The 15732-nt window shown below is 46.9% G+C and overlaps 1 protein-coding gene across 3 annotated transcripts in view; it reads left to right on the top strand.

Moving 5' to 3' along the window:
• Window positions 1-15732, top strand: part of LOC121580862 (ephrin type-B receptor 1) — a 345283-nt gene that overhangs the window by 307986 nt on the left and 21565 nt on the right. For all 3 annotated transcript variants that reach the window (XM_041895973.2, XM_041895971.1, XM_041895970.1), the window contains one exon: window positions 13689-13838. In XM_041895973.2, the coding sequence (XP_041751907.1) occupies window positions 13689-13838 (150 nt within the window). The remainder of the gene's footprint in view (window positions 1-13688; window positions 13839-15732) is intronic.

Below are 15732 nucleotides of genomic sequence, written 5' to 3'. Positions count from 1 at the left end.
TCTCCTCCCATGACCACCATTTGCCCACCTGAGACATCGCTATTCTCTCTTCCTGGGCACGCTGCTTGGTCCTCATTTGGTGGGATCTTCTGTCACGATCGTTTACGGATGAGACAGACCAAGGCGCAGCGTGATAAGCGTACATATTTATTAACGTACTGAACACGAACAAAACAACAAACAAACGATACGTGAAGTCCAAGGTAGACTAAATACACACCTATACGGAACAAGATCCCACACAGACTGGTGCCAAACAGCTGCCTAAGTATGGACCCCAATCAGAGACAACGAACTACAGCTGCCTCTGATTGGGAACCACCCTGGCCAACATAGATCTACACGATCTAGAAACTCAAACATAGAAAACTAAACATAGAAACTACACACCCTGGCTCAACATTTAAGAGTCCCCAGAGCCAGGGCGTGACAGCAGGAAGTTAATTGAAATGTGTTATGAGGGTTGTGTTTATTACAGCACGTAATGGAAAACGTTTTAAAATGTTTTTCAACAGAAAAAGAGAGAGAGAGAGAGAGTGAGAGAGAGAGAACAGAGAGAGACATAAAGAGAGAACAGAGAGAGACATAAAGAGAGAACAGAGAGAGACATAAAGAGAGATCAGAGAGAGACATAGAGAGAGACAGAGAGAGAGACATAGAGAGAGACAGAGAGAGAGACATAGAGAGAGACAGAGAGAGAGACAGAGAGAGAGACAGAGAGAGAGACAGAGAGAGAGAGAGACATAGAGAGAGAGAGACATAGAGAGAGACATAAAGAGACAGAGAGAGACATAGAGAGAGACAGAGAGAGAGAGAGATAAAGAGAGAGAGACAGAGAGAGACAGAGAGAGACAGAGAGAGAGACAGAGAGAGACAGAGAGAGAGAGACATAAAGAGAGACAGAGAGACATAAAGAGAGAGAGAGAGAGAGAGACATAAAGGTCCTCAGAGGACAGGAGAACCCTGTAGGATTGAGTGAGATTAAACAGCTCCTCCAATACATCTGCACTAAACTGCACAAAACGCGCACACACGCACACACACACACACACGCAAACACGCACACACGCACCTATTGTACTAAAAGTTTACTTGTTCAATGAATAGGAATATACAGTTGAAGTCGGAAGTTTACATACACCTTAGCCAAATACATACTCAGTTTTTCACAATTCCTGACATTTAATCCTAGTAAAAATTCCCTGTCTTAGATTAGTTTCAAGGCAGACTACCGAGTTTTCGCACTCTGGTTACCAGGCGAGCTCTCTCATTCCACCCACACTGCCACTCAGCCAGGCAGGTACAGAACTGACTGATTAGTCGCTGCCATACGTCACATCGATAGCTAAAATGCCAGGCAAATGTAGATTCAAACCTGCCTTTCAGGATATTGACGTTTATGAATGGGTTTTGCCAGACCCAACCAGGGATGTAGTGGAGGGTAAACATCGTTTACGTACCTTTGTATTTGTGAAATAGCATTTACTCACATTTTTATTATCATTTACGCGTTTATTATTGCGTTCCCAGCGTTGATCAACGCTCAGAAGGCTTCTTGATCTGAGTTCTAATTGAATGATTCATGTATGCTCGTTATGTTAGCCTACTCCCCCGGATATGCCTTGTTAGCAGCAAATTCACTCACCACTCTGTCCTATGGGAAACTCTGCCGTGTCAGCAGACATCCCCCTAACAAAAAATACCTGGTAAATAGTTGCTGATTTTTCAGTCAGATGTCTAGCTAGCTACAGTTGAAGTCGGAAGTTTACATACACCTTAGCCAAATACATTTAAACTCAGTTTTTCACAATTCCTGATATTTAATCCTAGTAAAAATTCCCTGTTTTAGATCAGTTAGGATCACCACTTTATTTTAAGAATGTGAAATGTTAGAATAATATAATTATTTATTTCAGCTTTTATTTATTTCATCACATTCCCAGTGGGTCAGAAGTTTACATACACTCAATTAGTATTTGGTAGCATTGCCTTTAAATTGTTTATCTTGGGTCAAACGTTTCGGGTAGCCTTCCACAAGCTTCCCACAATAAGTTGGGTGAATTTTGGCCCATTCCTCCTGACAGAGCTGGTGTAACTGAGTCAGGTTTGTAGGCCTCCTTGCTCGCACACGCTTTTTCAGTTCTGCCCACAAATGTTCTATAGGTTTGAGGTCAGGGCTTTGTGATGGCCACTCCAATACCTTGACTTTGTTGTCCTTAAGCCATTTTGCCACAACTTTGGAAGTATGCTTGGTGTCATTGTCCATTTAGAAGACCCATTTGCGACCAAGCTTTAACTTCCTGACTGATGTCTTGAGATGTTGCTTCAATATATCCACATAATTGTCCTTCCTCATGATGCCATTTTGTGAAGTGCACCAGTCCCACCTGCAGCAAAGCACCCCCACAGCATGATGCTGCCACCCCCATGCTCCAGCTCTGTGGAGTGTACGGCTTAAAGTGATCCTATGGATAGATACTCCAATCTCCGCTGTGGAGCTTTGCAGCTCCTTCAGGGTTATCTTTGGTCTCTTTGTTGCCTCTCTGATTAATGCCCTCCTTGCCTGGTCCGTGAGTTTTGGTGGGCGGCCTTCTCTTGGCAGGTTTGTTGTGGTGCCATATTCTTTCAATTTTTTTATAATGGATTGAATGGTGCTCCGTGGGATGTTCAAAGTTTCTGATAATTTTTTATAACCCAAAGTTGATCTGTACTTCTCCACAACTTTGTCCCTGACCTTTTTGAAGAGCTCCTAGGTCTTCATGGTGCTGCTTGCTTGGTGCCCCTTGCTTAGTTGTGTTGCAGACTCTGGGGCCTTTCAGAACAGGTGTATATATACTGAGATCATGTGACAGATCATGTGACACAAAGGTGGACTTTATTTAACTAATTATGTGACTTCTGAAGGTAATTGGTTGCACCAGATCTTATTTTGGGGCTTCATAGCAAAGGGGGTGAATATATATGCATGCACCACTTTTCCATTATTTATCTTTTAGAATTCTTTGAAACAAGTTATTTATTTCATTTCACTTCACCAATTTGGACTATTTTGTGTATGTCCATGACATGAAATCCATATAAAAATCAATTTAAATTACAGGTTGTAATGCAACAAAATAGAAAAACGCCAAGGGGGATGAATACTTTTGCAAGGCACTGTAAGAGTTCTAAACTTCCTTAATAAGCACAATGTCTTGAGTAAAAGCCAAATTGGATTCATACTAAAACATCGCACGACCGATCATATTTACACCCTACACACCCTGATAGATAAACATGTCCACCAAAATAATACCAAAATGTACGCTTGCTTTATCGAGTTCCAAAAAGCATTTGATTATATTTGGCATACAGGGCTGTTCTACAAAGTTATTGAAAGTGGTGTAGGGGGTAAAACATATGACATAATTAAATAAATGTATACTGACAATACATGCAGCATCAAAATTGGCAAGAAAATAACAGAATTCTTTAACCAGTGGTGGGGCCTTCGCCAGGGTTGCAATCTGAGCCCTGCACTCTTCAATATTTACATCAACGAATTGGCCACTCTTCTAGAAAAATCCCCAGCCCCTAGTGTTAGTCTCCACAATTCAGAGGTTAAATGCCTGCTATTCGCAGATTACCTATGCCTGCTGTCACCACAGAAGATCCTGGGCCCTGGCAGTAAACCCAAAAATGTTTCCAGAGAAGATCCAGATCTCAGGGAATTACACCAAAGTTCTCAATTGGTACAAAATATATAGAGTACTGCACACACTACAATGACTTAGGTTTAAAAATAAGCTCAACTGGACACCTTAATGATGCAGTGAATGAACTGAGAGAGAAAGCACGCAGGGCATTCTACGCCATTAAAAAACTAATTCAAATTGAAATACCTATTAATATTTGTCTGAAACTAATTGAATGTGTCATTGAAACAATTGCACTTTATAGCAGCGAGGTGTGGGGTCCACTTGCAAAACAAGATTTCACCAAATGGGACAAACACCCCATTGAAACCCTGCATGCAGAGTTCTGTAAGATTATCCTATATGTCCAGAGGAAAACTACAAACAATCTATGCAGGGCAGAATTAGGCCAATATCCACTAATAATAACATCTCAAAAAATAGCAATTAAGTTTTGGAAACATCTAAGATACTGTGACCCCCTCTCATATCATTACCAAGCCCTACAATGCCAAGAGCTGTGCAAATAAAATAGTCCACTCATCCAGCTTGTCCTGGGGCTGAGTTCACAAACCTGTTCTACTAACACACTGAAGCCTCAGGACCAGAATATCCAATCAATAAGAATAAACCAACTACATTGCTTATTGGGAAACACAAGCACAAGCACAAAGTCAAATGCAGTGCTATCTGGCCCTAAATCGACAGTACACCGTGGCTAACTATTTGACCATGGTTACTGATCAAAACCTTAGAAAAACCTTGACAAAGTACAGGCTCAGTGAGCACAGCCTTGCCATTGAGAAGGGTAGACACAGGAAAACCTGGCTCCCTGTAGAGGAAATGCTGTGCAACCACTGCACCACAGCAGAACCTGATACAGAGCTGCATTTCCTGACAAAATGTAAAAAATATAGAACAATTAGAGAGTATCTTTTCCCCAAATTTGAAACAGTTTTTCAAGGTTTCAAAGACCTCTTTGATGAGAATAGGCTATCTGTCCTGTTCGGGGAGGACGCAGAGAGCTGTGGGTTGGCAGCGCACTACATTGCTGCCTGCCATAAGATGAGGGACAGTGTCTGACAGACCAATGAACCTGCACATGTCCTCTATATTGTTCAATGTGTATTTTGACCCTTGGTTATTGTTGTTACTGTTTTCCCGTTGACAATATTGATTATTATTATTATTATTTGTATTAGGTTAATAGTGTAAATATCCAAAGTAAGCTTTGGCAGTATGTACATTGTTACGTCATGCCAATAAAGCAAATTGAATTGAATTGAATTGAATTGAATTGAATTGAGAGAGAGAGAGAGAGAGAGAGAGAGAGAGAGAGAGAGAGAGATGACATTTGAAATGTCTTTATTATTTTTTGAGTGTAGTGTTTACTGTAAATCTTTTCTTTTTTATTTCACTTTTGTTTATTATCTATTTCACTTGCTTTGGCAATGTAAACATATGTTTCCCATGCCAATAAAGCCCTTAAAAATCCAAGGTCGCAGTCTAATATTAAACCACTAGAAAAGCCTAACAAAGATGTGCAAATACATGATAAAAACGTAGGATCTGTACTGGGAGTCATCAGGGGCCACAGAGGAGGTTACACATGGGGAGAGGGCATTTCCAGAGGTGGTGTCATCGAGTTGACGATGTGAAGGAATATGTTAACTGCAAAAGACTACACAGGCAACGTCTATTAAAGGTCGGATTTCATACCACTTTGAGACCACCTGAGAAGTGAGTTACAATAACTTTGTCCTATAGAGGAGCATAGTCCTCATATGACTCCTAGACTAGACTATTTAATTGAATTAAATAGCCGTAGAATATGTGGGCACTTGGTGAAATGAAGCCTGAAATAATTCCAGGGAATCAAATGTAAGTTTCTTTGAAGTTTGAAGTGGGAACCTATTCTCCATTGCCCTGTAGACAGTGGAAAAGTAGAAGGGCCTGCCTCTCCCAGACAGTCCCTGGGGTGTCCTCATTCTCTCTCTCTATATATATATATGTCTCTCTCTCTCCAACTCCTCTCTCTCTGTATTTGGGCAGACTGCCAGCGATCGTTGCTTTCGGGACATTAAACGGCAGTTGATGGAGCATTTTGCCCACCGTAAGTTAATGTGCTCGGGACTATTTGAGTGTGCATTGTTTATGAATGGATTACAGAGAAGTTAGTGCTGTGTGTCAGCGGCATTACTGGGAGTTCACAGATTTGTCTTCCACCGGAGGGGAATGAATCTGCATTTGGGGACAGCTGCTGCTTTAGCAACAACATGACGGTACTGTTTGATGGCTCTTGGAGAGATGGGGTTGGTGAGGTTGCAAGCATCAGCAATGAAAAAACAAAACACAGTGTTAGAGGATTGAGGAGTTCTCTCTTAGTGGGAGAAGATCTTTTAGGGGATTTAGTCTACATTTACTGGGACACCAGGGCATTGCTCCAGTTCATGTAGAGTGACTGCCATTTGACTCTAGATTTCTCTTCAGTCTATAGCTCGCCAGTGACATGCTCCATTCAATTGCTGGATACATACTGCATCTCTCATAGTACACGTTAGCAATGGCAGGTGTCCCATGTTTAAAAGCTGAAGAACATAGGCACATCCAGGTACTTTCTGCTGGAGGAGAACTAATGGAAAATAAAAAGCAAAACACCGCACACTGCTGCTCATGCTCCCATGTGATTTTATTATAACAACGTTTCGACCCTTAGGTCTTCATCAGGCATCCATTTCCTTTTTTTCCCCCCATGTTTCTCAGGCAGCTCCTCCAAACTGTGATGAGTACTGAGGATACGAAGAGGTAGGATGCAGACGCAGGAATCAACAATGTAAAGGTTTACTTAACACTGAGCAAGAGAACAACAAAGAGCGAGTACATGACATGACACTAACAATCACACACAACACAACACTGAACCGTCCAGGGCTATATAGGGGTGGTGATGAGATGAGGTACAGGTGCGCTGGAGGTGATTAGGGTGCGTTGGGTTTCCATTCCGGTGTTGCCGAGGTGGTGCGCTCAGACTGGTGGCTCAGTAGACCGACGAATCAGAGCGCCAAAGGGGAGAAACTGGAGGAGACGTGACAGTACCCCACCCCCTCCCCCGGTCCAGAACGTCTCCAGCTGGAACCCAGCTCCTCTCCTCAGGACCATACCCCTCCCAGTCCACCAGGTAACAGAGCCGTCCCCCACGGAACCTGGAGTCCAGCAGGTCCCTCACCGCATACGCCGGACTCCCGTCAATGTCCAGGGGTGGGGCGGGGACAGCATCCGCCAGAGGACCAGGAACCACCGGTCTGAGGAGAGACACATGAAAAGTAGGTGAGACATGGTAGTGAGGGGAAAGGAGCAGCCGGTACGATACCTCATTTATCCGCCGGAGGACCTTAAACGGCCCCACAAACCAGGGGCTCAGTTTCTTGCAGGGCAGGCGGAGAGGGAGGTTTTTTGTCGACAGCCAGACACGAGCACCAGTCTGGAATACAGGGGCCTCACTGTGGTGGCGGTCGGCTTGGTCCTTCTGCCGACGAATGGCACTCTGGAGATGGACATGGGCAGCGTCCCAGACCTGTCCGGCCCTGCGGAACCACTCGTCGACAGCGGGCACATCGATCTGGCTGGGTGTCCAAGGGGCCAGGGCCGGCTGGTACCCCAGGACGCACTGGAAGGGAGTGAGCCCCGTGGAGGAGTGAATGAGGGAGTTCTGGGCATATTCTGCCCAGGGAAGAAACCTCGCCCACTCACCCTGCCGGTCCCGACAGTGGCAACGAAGAAACCTCCACAGCTCCTGGTTCATGTGCTCCACCTGCCCATTCGACTGAGGCCTATACCCAGAAGTGAGGCTGGCCGTGGCCCCAATCTTCTCCAGGAAGGCCTTCAACACTCGGGAGGTGAATTGGGGGCCACGGTCTGAGACAATGTCCTCCGGAAGTCCATAATGTTGGAAGACTTGTTGGAACAGGACCTCAGCGACCTGGAGAGCAGAAGGAAGACCAGTTAGTGGCAAAAAACGGCATGATTTGGAGAACCGATCTACGACCACCAGGACTGTGGTGAAGCCGTCAGAACGTGAGAGGTCGGTGACAAAGTCTATGGATAGGTGTGACCAACGTCGCTGAGGCACTGGGAGAGGAACTAGTTTACCTGCCGGGCGTTCCGAGGTGTCTTCGTTTGGGCACATATGGAACAGGAGTTGATATAGCGGGAGACATCAGTAGCCAAGCTGGGCCACCAGTATTTTTGTGAGAGAGAATGTAGGGTGCGCGTAATACCGGAGTGCCCTGCCGTAAGGGTGATGGGCGCCCAGATCAGCAGGCGGTCATGGACACTGGTGGGTACATACACGCGCCCCAGATGGGCGTTGGCAGGCGCTGGGTCCTCCTGAGCCGCCAGGCGGATGTCTTCGTCCACATCCCAAATGACAGGTGCCACGATGAGAGACGGAGGCAGGATAGGACCCCCCAGATCCTTCCTTTCTCCGGTATGGACCACACCCATGCCCTCCTCAGATGCGTCCACCTCCAGGATGAAAGGACGAGCTGGATCTGGGTGTTTTAGGAGGGGTGCTGTGGTGAACCTCTCCTTCAGCCTCTTGAAGGCAGTGTCAGCCTCAGGGTTCCAGGCCAGCTTATGAGGGCCATCCTTAAAGAGAGAGGTGAGCGGGCGGCTATGGAGCTGAAGGACCTGATGAAACGCCGGTAGAAATCTGCGAAGCCCAGTAAGCTCTGTAGGCCCTTGATGGTGGTGGGGACTGGCCATGACCTGAAGGCGTCCGTCTTTGCTCTTTCCGTGAACACCCCCTGAGGACTGATCCTGTATCCCAGGAAGGAGATGGCCTGTTGGTGGAATTCGCATTTCTCCCCCTTCACCAACAGGCTGTGTTCCAGGAGGTGGAGTAGGACCGCTCGGACGTCCCTGACGTGCTCCTCGAACGTAGCCGAGTAGATCAGGATATCGTCAATGTACACCACCACCTGTCTCGGAACACGTAATTGACGAAGGACTAGAACATGGAAGGTGCATTGGCGAGTCCGTAGGACATGACGCAGTATTCATAGTGGCCTGAGGTAGTGCTGAATGCAGTCTTCTACTCATCTCCCTCACGGATTCGGATCAGGTTGTAGAGACTCCTCAGGTCCAACTTGGTAAAGTACCGGGCCCCTCGCAGCTGCTCGATGGCACCAGAGGGAAGGGGTACCGGTACTTGGTGGTGACTGCGTTCAGGCACCGGTAGTCAATGCACGGCCTCAGTCCTCCGTCTTTTTTGGCCACGAAGAAGAAGCTGGTGGAGGCAGGAGAGGCAGAGCGTCTGATGAACCCCTGTTTCAGGGTCTCTGCCACGTACTTCTCCATGGCCTCAGTCTCCGCTATGGAAGGGGAGTAAATGCGACTCTTCGGTGGGTGTTGTCCCTCCAGCAGGTCAATGGCGCAGTCCCAGGGCCTGTGAGGAGGGAGACACTTAGCCTTGGAGGCAGAGAAGACATCGGAGAGATCTGCATACTCACATGGAATGTTGGGCTGGAGGGCGGTCTCCGGACTCTCCACTGACGTGGAACAACAAACCACCGGCAGGCAGGTCCTCCGGCATGAGGGGGACCAGGCTGTGATCCTCTAGGTGATCCAATTGATGCTGGGGTTGTGTAGTCTGAGCCAGGGCAATCCCAAGACAATCCGGTGAAGGGGTGACGTGACGATGTGGAAGGACAGCTCCTCGTGGTGCTCCGGTAGTGTGGGAATGGTGATGGTGATGGGGAGGGTGACGTGCGTAATGGTGCCTGATCCAAGTGGTTTATTGTCCAGCGAGGTGACGTGTAGCGGAGAAGGCAGTGGCACGGTGGGCAACTCCCATTCAGAGACCAGCTCACTATCGATAAGGTTCCCCGCTGATCCGGAATCTATCATTGTCGTGGAAAGCAAAGAGAAGGAAGAACCATTCACCGTTAGGGGAACTAAAAACAATGGTTTGGTGACAGGTGATGACGGAACACTCACAGAGCGGAGACGGGAGTCATACCGCCTAGATAGGGAGCCGCCAGGAGATCTGTGGTATGTGGTGGTGTAGGGGGTGCTGCCCACCTCCATGGGTGAGGACTCGGAGGCAGGGCGGCTTCCATAGCTCAGATGGGGTGAGCGTCGAGGCTCCGTTTGGTGTTGGGAACGCCGCCGGTCTCTCAACATGTCGTCAAGACGAATGGACGTGGCAATGAGGGTATCAAGGTCCATCTCGTCGTGCCGACATGCAAGTTATTTCGTGATGTCCTCCCGTAAGCCTCTCCTGAAGGCCTGCGCAGTGCACGCTCATTCCAGCTGGAAGACGCCGCCACCGTGCGAAAGCTCAGGGTGTACTCAAACGTGGCCTCCTCTCCCTGGTGTAGCTGGAGGAGACGCTCACCCCGTCCTTTCCATCCACAGGATGATCGAACACAGCCCTGAACCGATTGAGGAAGGTGGAGTAGGAATGCGCCGTGGCCACACCTCCTTCCCAGACTGCCCAATCCAGCGCCTTTCCCTTCAGTAGCGAAATCACCAGCGCTATCCTGGCTTTGTCCGATGGAGATGCCCCACGCTGACGCGCCAGATACAATGAAACCTGCAGCAGGAAGCCTCTACATTTCGTTGTTTTCCCGTCATAGCGCTCCGGCAGGGTGAGAGGTCCCTCAGACGTTGGTGATAGCACGGGAGGAGGTGGACTAGGTGCACTCGCCACTCCCTGAGGTGGAACCGGAGCGATGGTCAGTTTATGCAGCGTTTGGAGCACTTCCTGCATGAAGGCGTTCAGCTGGGCAATCTGCTGCTGGTGCTGGTCGAGGCTCTGGGAAACTCCAGGAGGATTACCTGCTGCATCCATCTTCGTGAGGTGTGTGATTCTGTGACGAGTACTGAGGATACGAAGAGGTATGACGCAGATGCAGGAATCAACAATGTAAAGGTTTACTTAACACTGAGCAAGAGAACAACAAAGAGCGAGTACACGACATGACACTAACAATCACACACAACACAACACTGAACAGTCCAGGGCTATATAGGGGTGGTGATGAGATGATGAGGTGCAGGTGCGCTGGAGGTGATTAGGGTGCGTTGGGTTTCCATTCCGGTGTTGCCGAGGTGGTGCGCTCAGACCGGTGACTCAGTAGACCGGCGAATCAGATCGCCGGAAGGGGAGCAATGGGAGGAGACGTGACACAAACGCACACACTCTGCACCTGAACACATGTTTATCCCTCAGACCTCAGACCTGTTTGTCATAAATCGCAACACCATCTGCCACGTCCCATGATCCTCCTTAACCCTGACAGCACTCTGTCCACTCCACTCCCAGCAGGTCTACCCCAGATGTGTCACTGTACCTGTCACTTTATCGGTCACAACCAGTTACAACCTGTCACAGCTAGTCAGTACTATTCACTTTGTGTCAGCTCATCGTGTTGACATCAGCACGGTGACCCACTGCTGGTGTTTGAAGTTGATCTGGATGGAACTGTTTGAAGTAAGAGTCCTTGCAATGCTCCATTTCTCAGTATGGCTGGTCCGCAATAATCAAGCATAAAACTGTTGTTGTTGTTTTGTGGCCCAAAGTCCCTTTGTATATATAATATAGTTTCCAAAGACTTCGTGAGAGAACAACAATTATGCTCTCATGTTGACATTAAGTTCTGCATATTATTTATGTGATGAGCAGCTAACTGAAGAGATTGATGGAGCTAGGCTGGAGGTTGATATACGGTTTAGCTTAGTGCGGTTGTTTTACATGAAGGAATGTCTCTTTCTCACTGGCTTGTACTGTCTGCCTTGTGAATGAAATGGTATTGGCTTTCTCTCTCTCTCTCTCTCTCTCTCTCTCTCTCTCTCTCTCTCTCTCTCTCTCTCTCTCTCTCTCTCTCTCTCTCTCTCTCTCTCTCTCTCTCTCTCTCTCTCTCTCTCTCTCTCTCTCTCTCTCACTCCATTCTCCCAGGCTCCACAAAGTGGCTGTGTTGACACTAGACCCATTTTAATTGCCATCCTCTCTCCCCCTCTCTTTCTCTCTCCCTCCTTGGGGTATTCTCAGTATTTTCTCCTCCTAAGTTAATAACAAAAAAATCCAATGCTGCTTTTCATTATATATTTGTCTTCTTCTGTCTGTTTTCCTGCCCGGTCTGTTCTGTTCTGTTCAGCAGCACTTTGTGGGGGGGGGGATGTGTGGAGCTCTTGTACGGTGAGCGTCTTTATACCCGACAAAGATCATTTCTCAACAGCGTCCCGGGGTGAGAGAGCAATAGAACAGACACAGGAAGAGACAGAGAGGAGAGGAGGAGGGGAGAGGGGGATGATAGGGAGTTTTTCCCTAGCCATCGTGATTTTACATCTGCATTACTGCTCTTTGGGGTTTTAGGTTACTGTAAAGCACTTTGTGACAACTGCTGATCTAAAAAGGGCTCTATAAATACATTTGTTTGAAATGTGAGGCTGTAATACAAAGCGTAGAGACAGTGTATTTATATTTCTTATTGTTATTTTCAGCTGGTGTGTGTCCAAGTTGAAATAGTCGCTTTGAAGCATGGCTCTAACAAAGTTAGAGATTAGATGGAGGGAGCTGGGTTTCTTTTTATAGGTGCAGTTGATCTTGTATTTTTCTATAGCCTTTTGACAGAACGGAAGTAAAAAAAAGATAGAGCCTTCTGGTGTCTGGGATCAGATCGCAGTTGTAAATGAGAACTTGTTCTCAACTGGTTTACCTGGTTAAATAAAGGTGAAAAAAATAAAAATAAAAAAATAAAAAAAAAGATGAGAAGCATCAGTTACTGGAAGAAGAAGAAGCCTGGGATATGAGAAAAGCATAACAGTCATCAGAGCTTAAATAGATATCCTTCAGTCTTCTTTTCCTCAACGAATCACAAATACACACTTACATATGAACACTCCCAACCTCTCTCTCTCTCAAATAAAATTGTTTCTTAGGCACACACACACGCTTTCTATTTCTCGCTCTCTTTTTCTCTCTCTCTCTCACACACACACACATACCCTCCTCCTACCTCCCTGCTCTGTAACAACTCGGGCCACCATGTTGATGGTTAGGAGCTCCCAGAGGTCAAATGCTCTGAGCTGGGCCTTAACGAGCTCAGTCTGAATCCTCTGGACCTCTACACATACACACACACAGACACGAGCGCACACATAATTGCACACAGACACACACACTCTTGCACATGCATGCACGCACACACACACACCTACACACATGCGCATGCATGCACTCACACACACACACACAATACATCTCCTGGTCAGAGTCCCGGTGGGACTGAGGGAGAAAGCCAGGAGAGCAGGGTGGGCCTTGTCTCGCTCTCCCGTCTCTCCTTTCAAGCCCGGCTTATCTACACATGCACAGGTTGAACTAATTGGCATTATTAAGCTGGTCTAGACGGATACAATGGAAGCCGCCAAGGGGCCCACAAACAGGTGTGTGTGTGTAGAGGAAATCTTAAACAAGCCACCCGTCAATTTCAATCAGTGCCATGCATGGCTCGCTGCAGGTCCAGGTAGGCCAATTACAAACAGACACGCTCGACAGGCGCCTCAAACCCCAACCAAACCCCCCTTTTTCGAACTCATGGGTACAGGGAGAGACGTGCTGTGGGTCGATGTGTGAAGAGGAACAGAGGTACAATTCCCTGCTTCTAGATCGATAGGGGATGGAGGAAAGGAGGAGTGGAGGGATAGAGGAAGGAGGAGTGGAGGGAAAGAGAGGTTGTAGTTAACTTTTGGTTCAAAGGGTTTGGAATGAAGGTAGTATTTTATTAATTGGACTAATCATGTTGCTCTCGCTCTCTCTCTCTCTCTCTCTCTCTCTCTCTCTCTCTCTCTCTCTCTCTCTCTCTCTCTCTCTCTCTCTCTCTCTCTCTCTCTCTCTCTCTCTCTCTCTCTCTCTCTCTCTCTCTCTCTCTCTCTCTCTCTCTCTCTCTCTCTCTCTCTCCATCTCTTTGTCTCTCTCTCTCCCCTCTCTTTCTTTCTTTCTCTCTCTCTCAGGGGGGTAAGATCCCAGTGAGGTGGACGGCTCCAGAAGCCATCGCCTACAGGAAGTTCACCTCAGCCAGTGACGTGTGGAGCTACGGCATCGTCATGTGGGAGGTGATGTCATTTGGAGAGAGACCCTACTGGGACATGTCTAATCAGGATGTGAGTATTATTGTCATGTTGAACTTTTAAACGTTGTTCTAAGCGTATAGAAATAGTCATATAATTCAAATTCAAATCAATCAAATTAATTTATGAAGCCCTCTATAAATTCACAAAAGTGATTTTACAGTAACCCGGCTAAGACCCCAAAGCAGAGGCAATGAATGAGCATTCAGATGAAATGTGACCCTTCAATTTGTTTTATATTGTGTCATAAAATGGAACCCTCTCAGACATAACAACTCAGCTAGACAAGAGGATTCCCACTGGAAATGTCCTTGACAATGAGAAGATTCTCACAAAGGCAGAATTTCACACAAGCACGTTACCTCCTCTCAGTCCTTCTTTTTGCTACGTCCCACGAATCTCACACAATGGGATCTATCACCATGTGCACACACACACACACACACACACACACACACACACACACACACACACACACACACACACACAAACACCCCGCACCCCTGACACACACACACCAATGAGCTCCATATCCCCAGCCGGCCAACGGGTCTCTCTGGAACCTGGTCCACCAGGCCTGGCCAAGCCAGCAGATGTTTCCTCTCTGGGCCAGCATGCCGGCAGCAACTGATGGGACACACACACAGGGAGGAGGCCTGGCACTGCTCACAGCATAGCCTGCTGTTCTCTTCAGGGAGAACACACACACACATCCATGTACACTAATAACACACATGCCAACTCGCACACACAAAACACACACAGACACACAGGCTCACACACACATGATCCCTGACACACACACAAATACACAAGTCTGTGTGCACATACAGTACACATGCCCACTTACACACCTATGATAAATGCACACACACACACACACACATGCTCACCTGCACATGCATGTAAATGCACTCACATGCACACACACACTTCCCCATATGCACCATTTGTCAAGATTCTGGTGAATTGCACTGCTCTCAGTGGTAGCATGGGCACCTATAGAGCATCGTCCCATTTCTGATGATAATTCATTTTCACACCCTAGAATCTCTATCCCATGTCGGCTTTTCCTGACTTTTCCCTGATTCAACCTTTTCATTTGAAAGATTGCATCTACATACAAGGGGTAACAATCCATCATACGGTATACCATATGAACATGCTATGATTTAGAGAAGGAGCGAACATTTGTCTTTCTATCGAAAACCCTTTCTTGTCTTTGTATAAGGCCATGTGCAGCATAGCTATGGTACAGTACTACTTAGCTACCATCAGGCCTTCGTAGCCTTTGCAGTTTCTACGGGACAAGTGTCAAGTACCTGCATTTCACCACGTTCATTATATGCACTCAGTCCATTCCCAAGACACTTTCCCACAGTGTCAGAGTATAGGTCCTCTCCATCCTTTTATACAGACGTGTGATTCGGTAGTGTCAAGTAGGAAGTGCACCTCAGCCTGAGTGCTGTCTGTAGATTAATCGGTGAGAGAGAGGGGGAGAGAGAGAGAGAGAGAGAGAGAGAGAGAAGCAGAAAGATAAAGAGAGAGATTGACGCTAAGTGAATTGCTCACTAAACACTTGATAGCACAAAATGAAACGGAGAAATGAGGGCCTGGTGGTACAGTGATTTAGCAAAGGGGTCTAGAGGAAGAGGGAAAGTGAAAGGGAAGCAGAAAGGTTTCTATAAATCTTGGCTTTTCCTACAATTCTCTGATTTACTGCACATTATTGATCTCCTGTGATCATGAACTGGAGTCTAGTGACTAGTCTCGGATGTCTTCTTAATTGGCCTTCTCTATGGTACTGTCAGGCAATGGTCCACCTACCTTGTCACTCTGAGCAGCCCTATTTAGAACCCTGTCTAGCATGAACCTCTGGGTTCAAATATGTTTTATTACATATAAAATCAATGGGTATCAATGTGTA

This window comes from Coregonus clupeaformis, chromosome 14 (assembly GCF_020615455.1).
Source record: "Coregonus clupeaformis isolate EN_2021a chromosome 14, ASM2061545v1, whole genome shotgun sequence".
Classification (NCBI taxonomy): domain Eukaryota; kingdom Metazoa; phylum Chordata; class Actinopteri; order Salmoniformes; family Salmonidae; genus Coregonus; species Coregonus clupeaformis.
The sequence above is the reverse complement of the archived record's forward strand: the minus strand, read 5'-3'. Positions and strand labels throughout refer to the sequence as shown.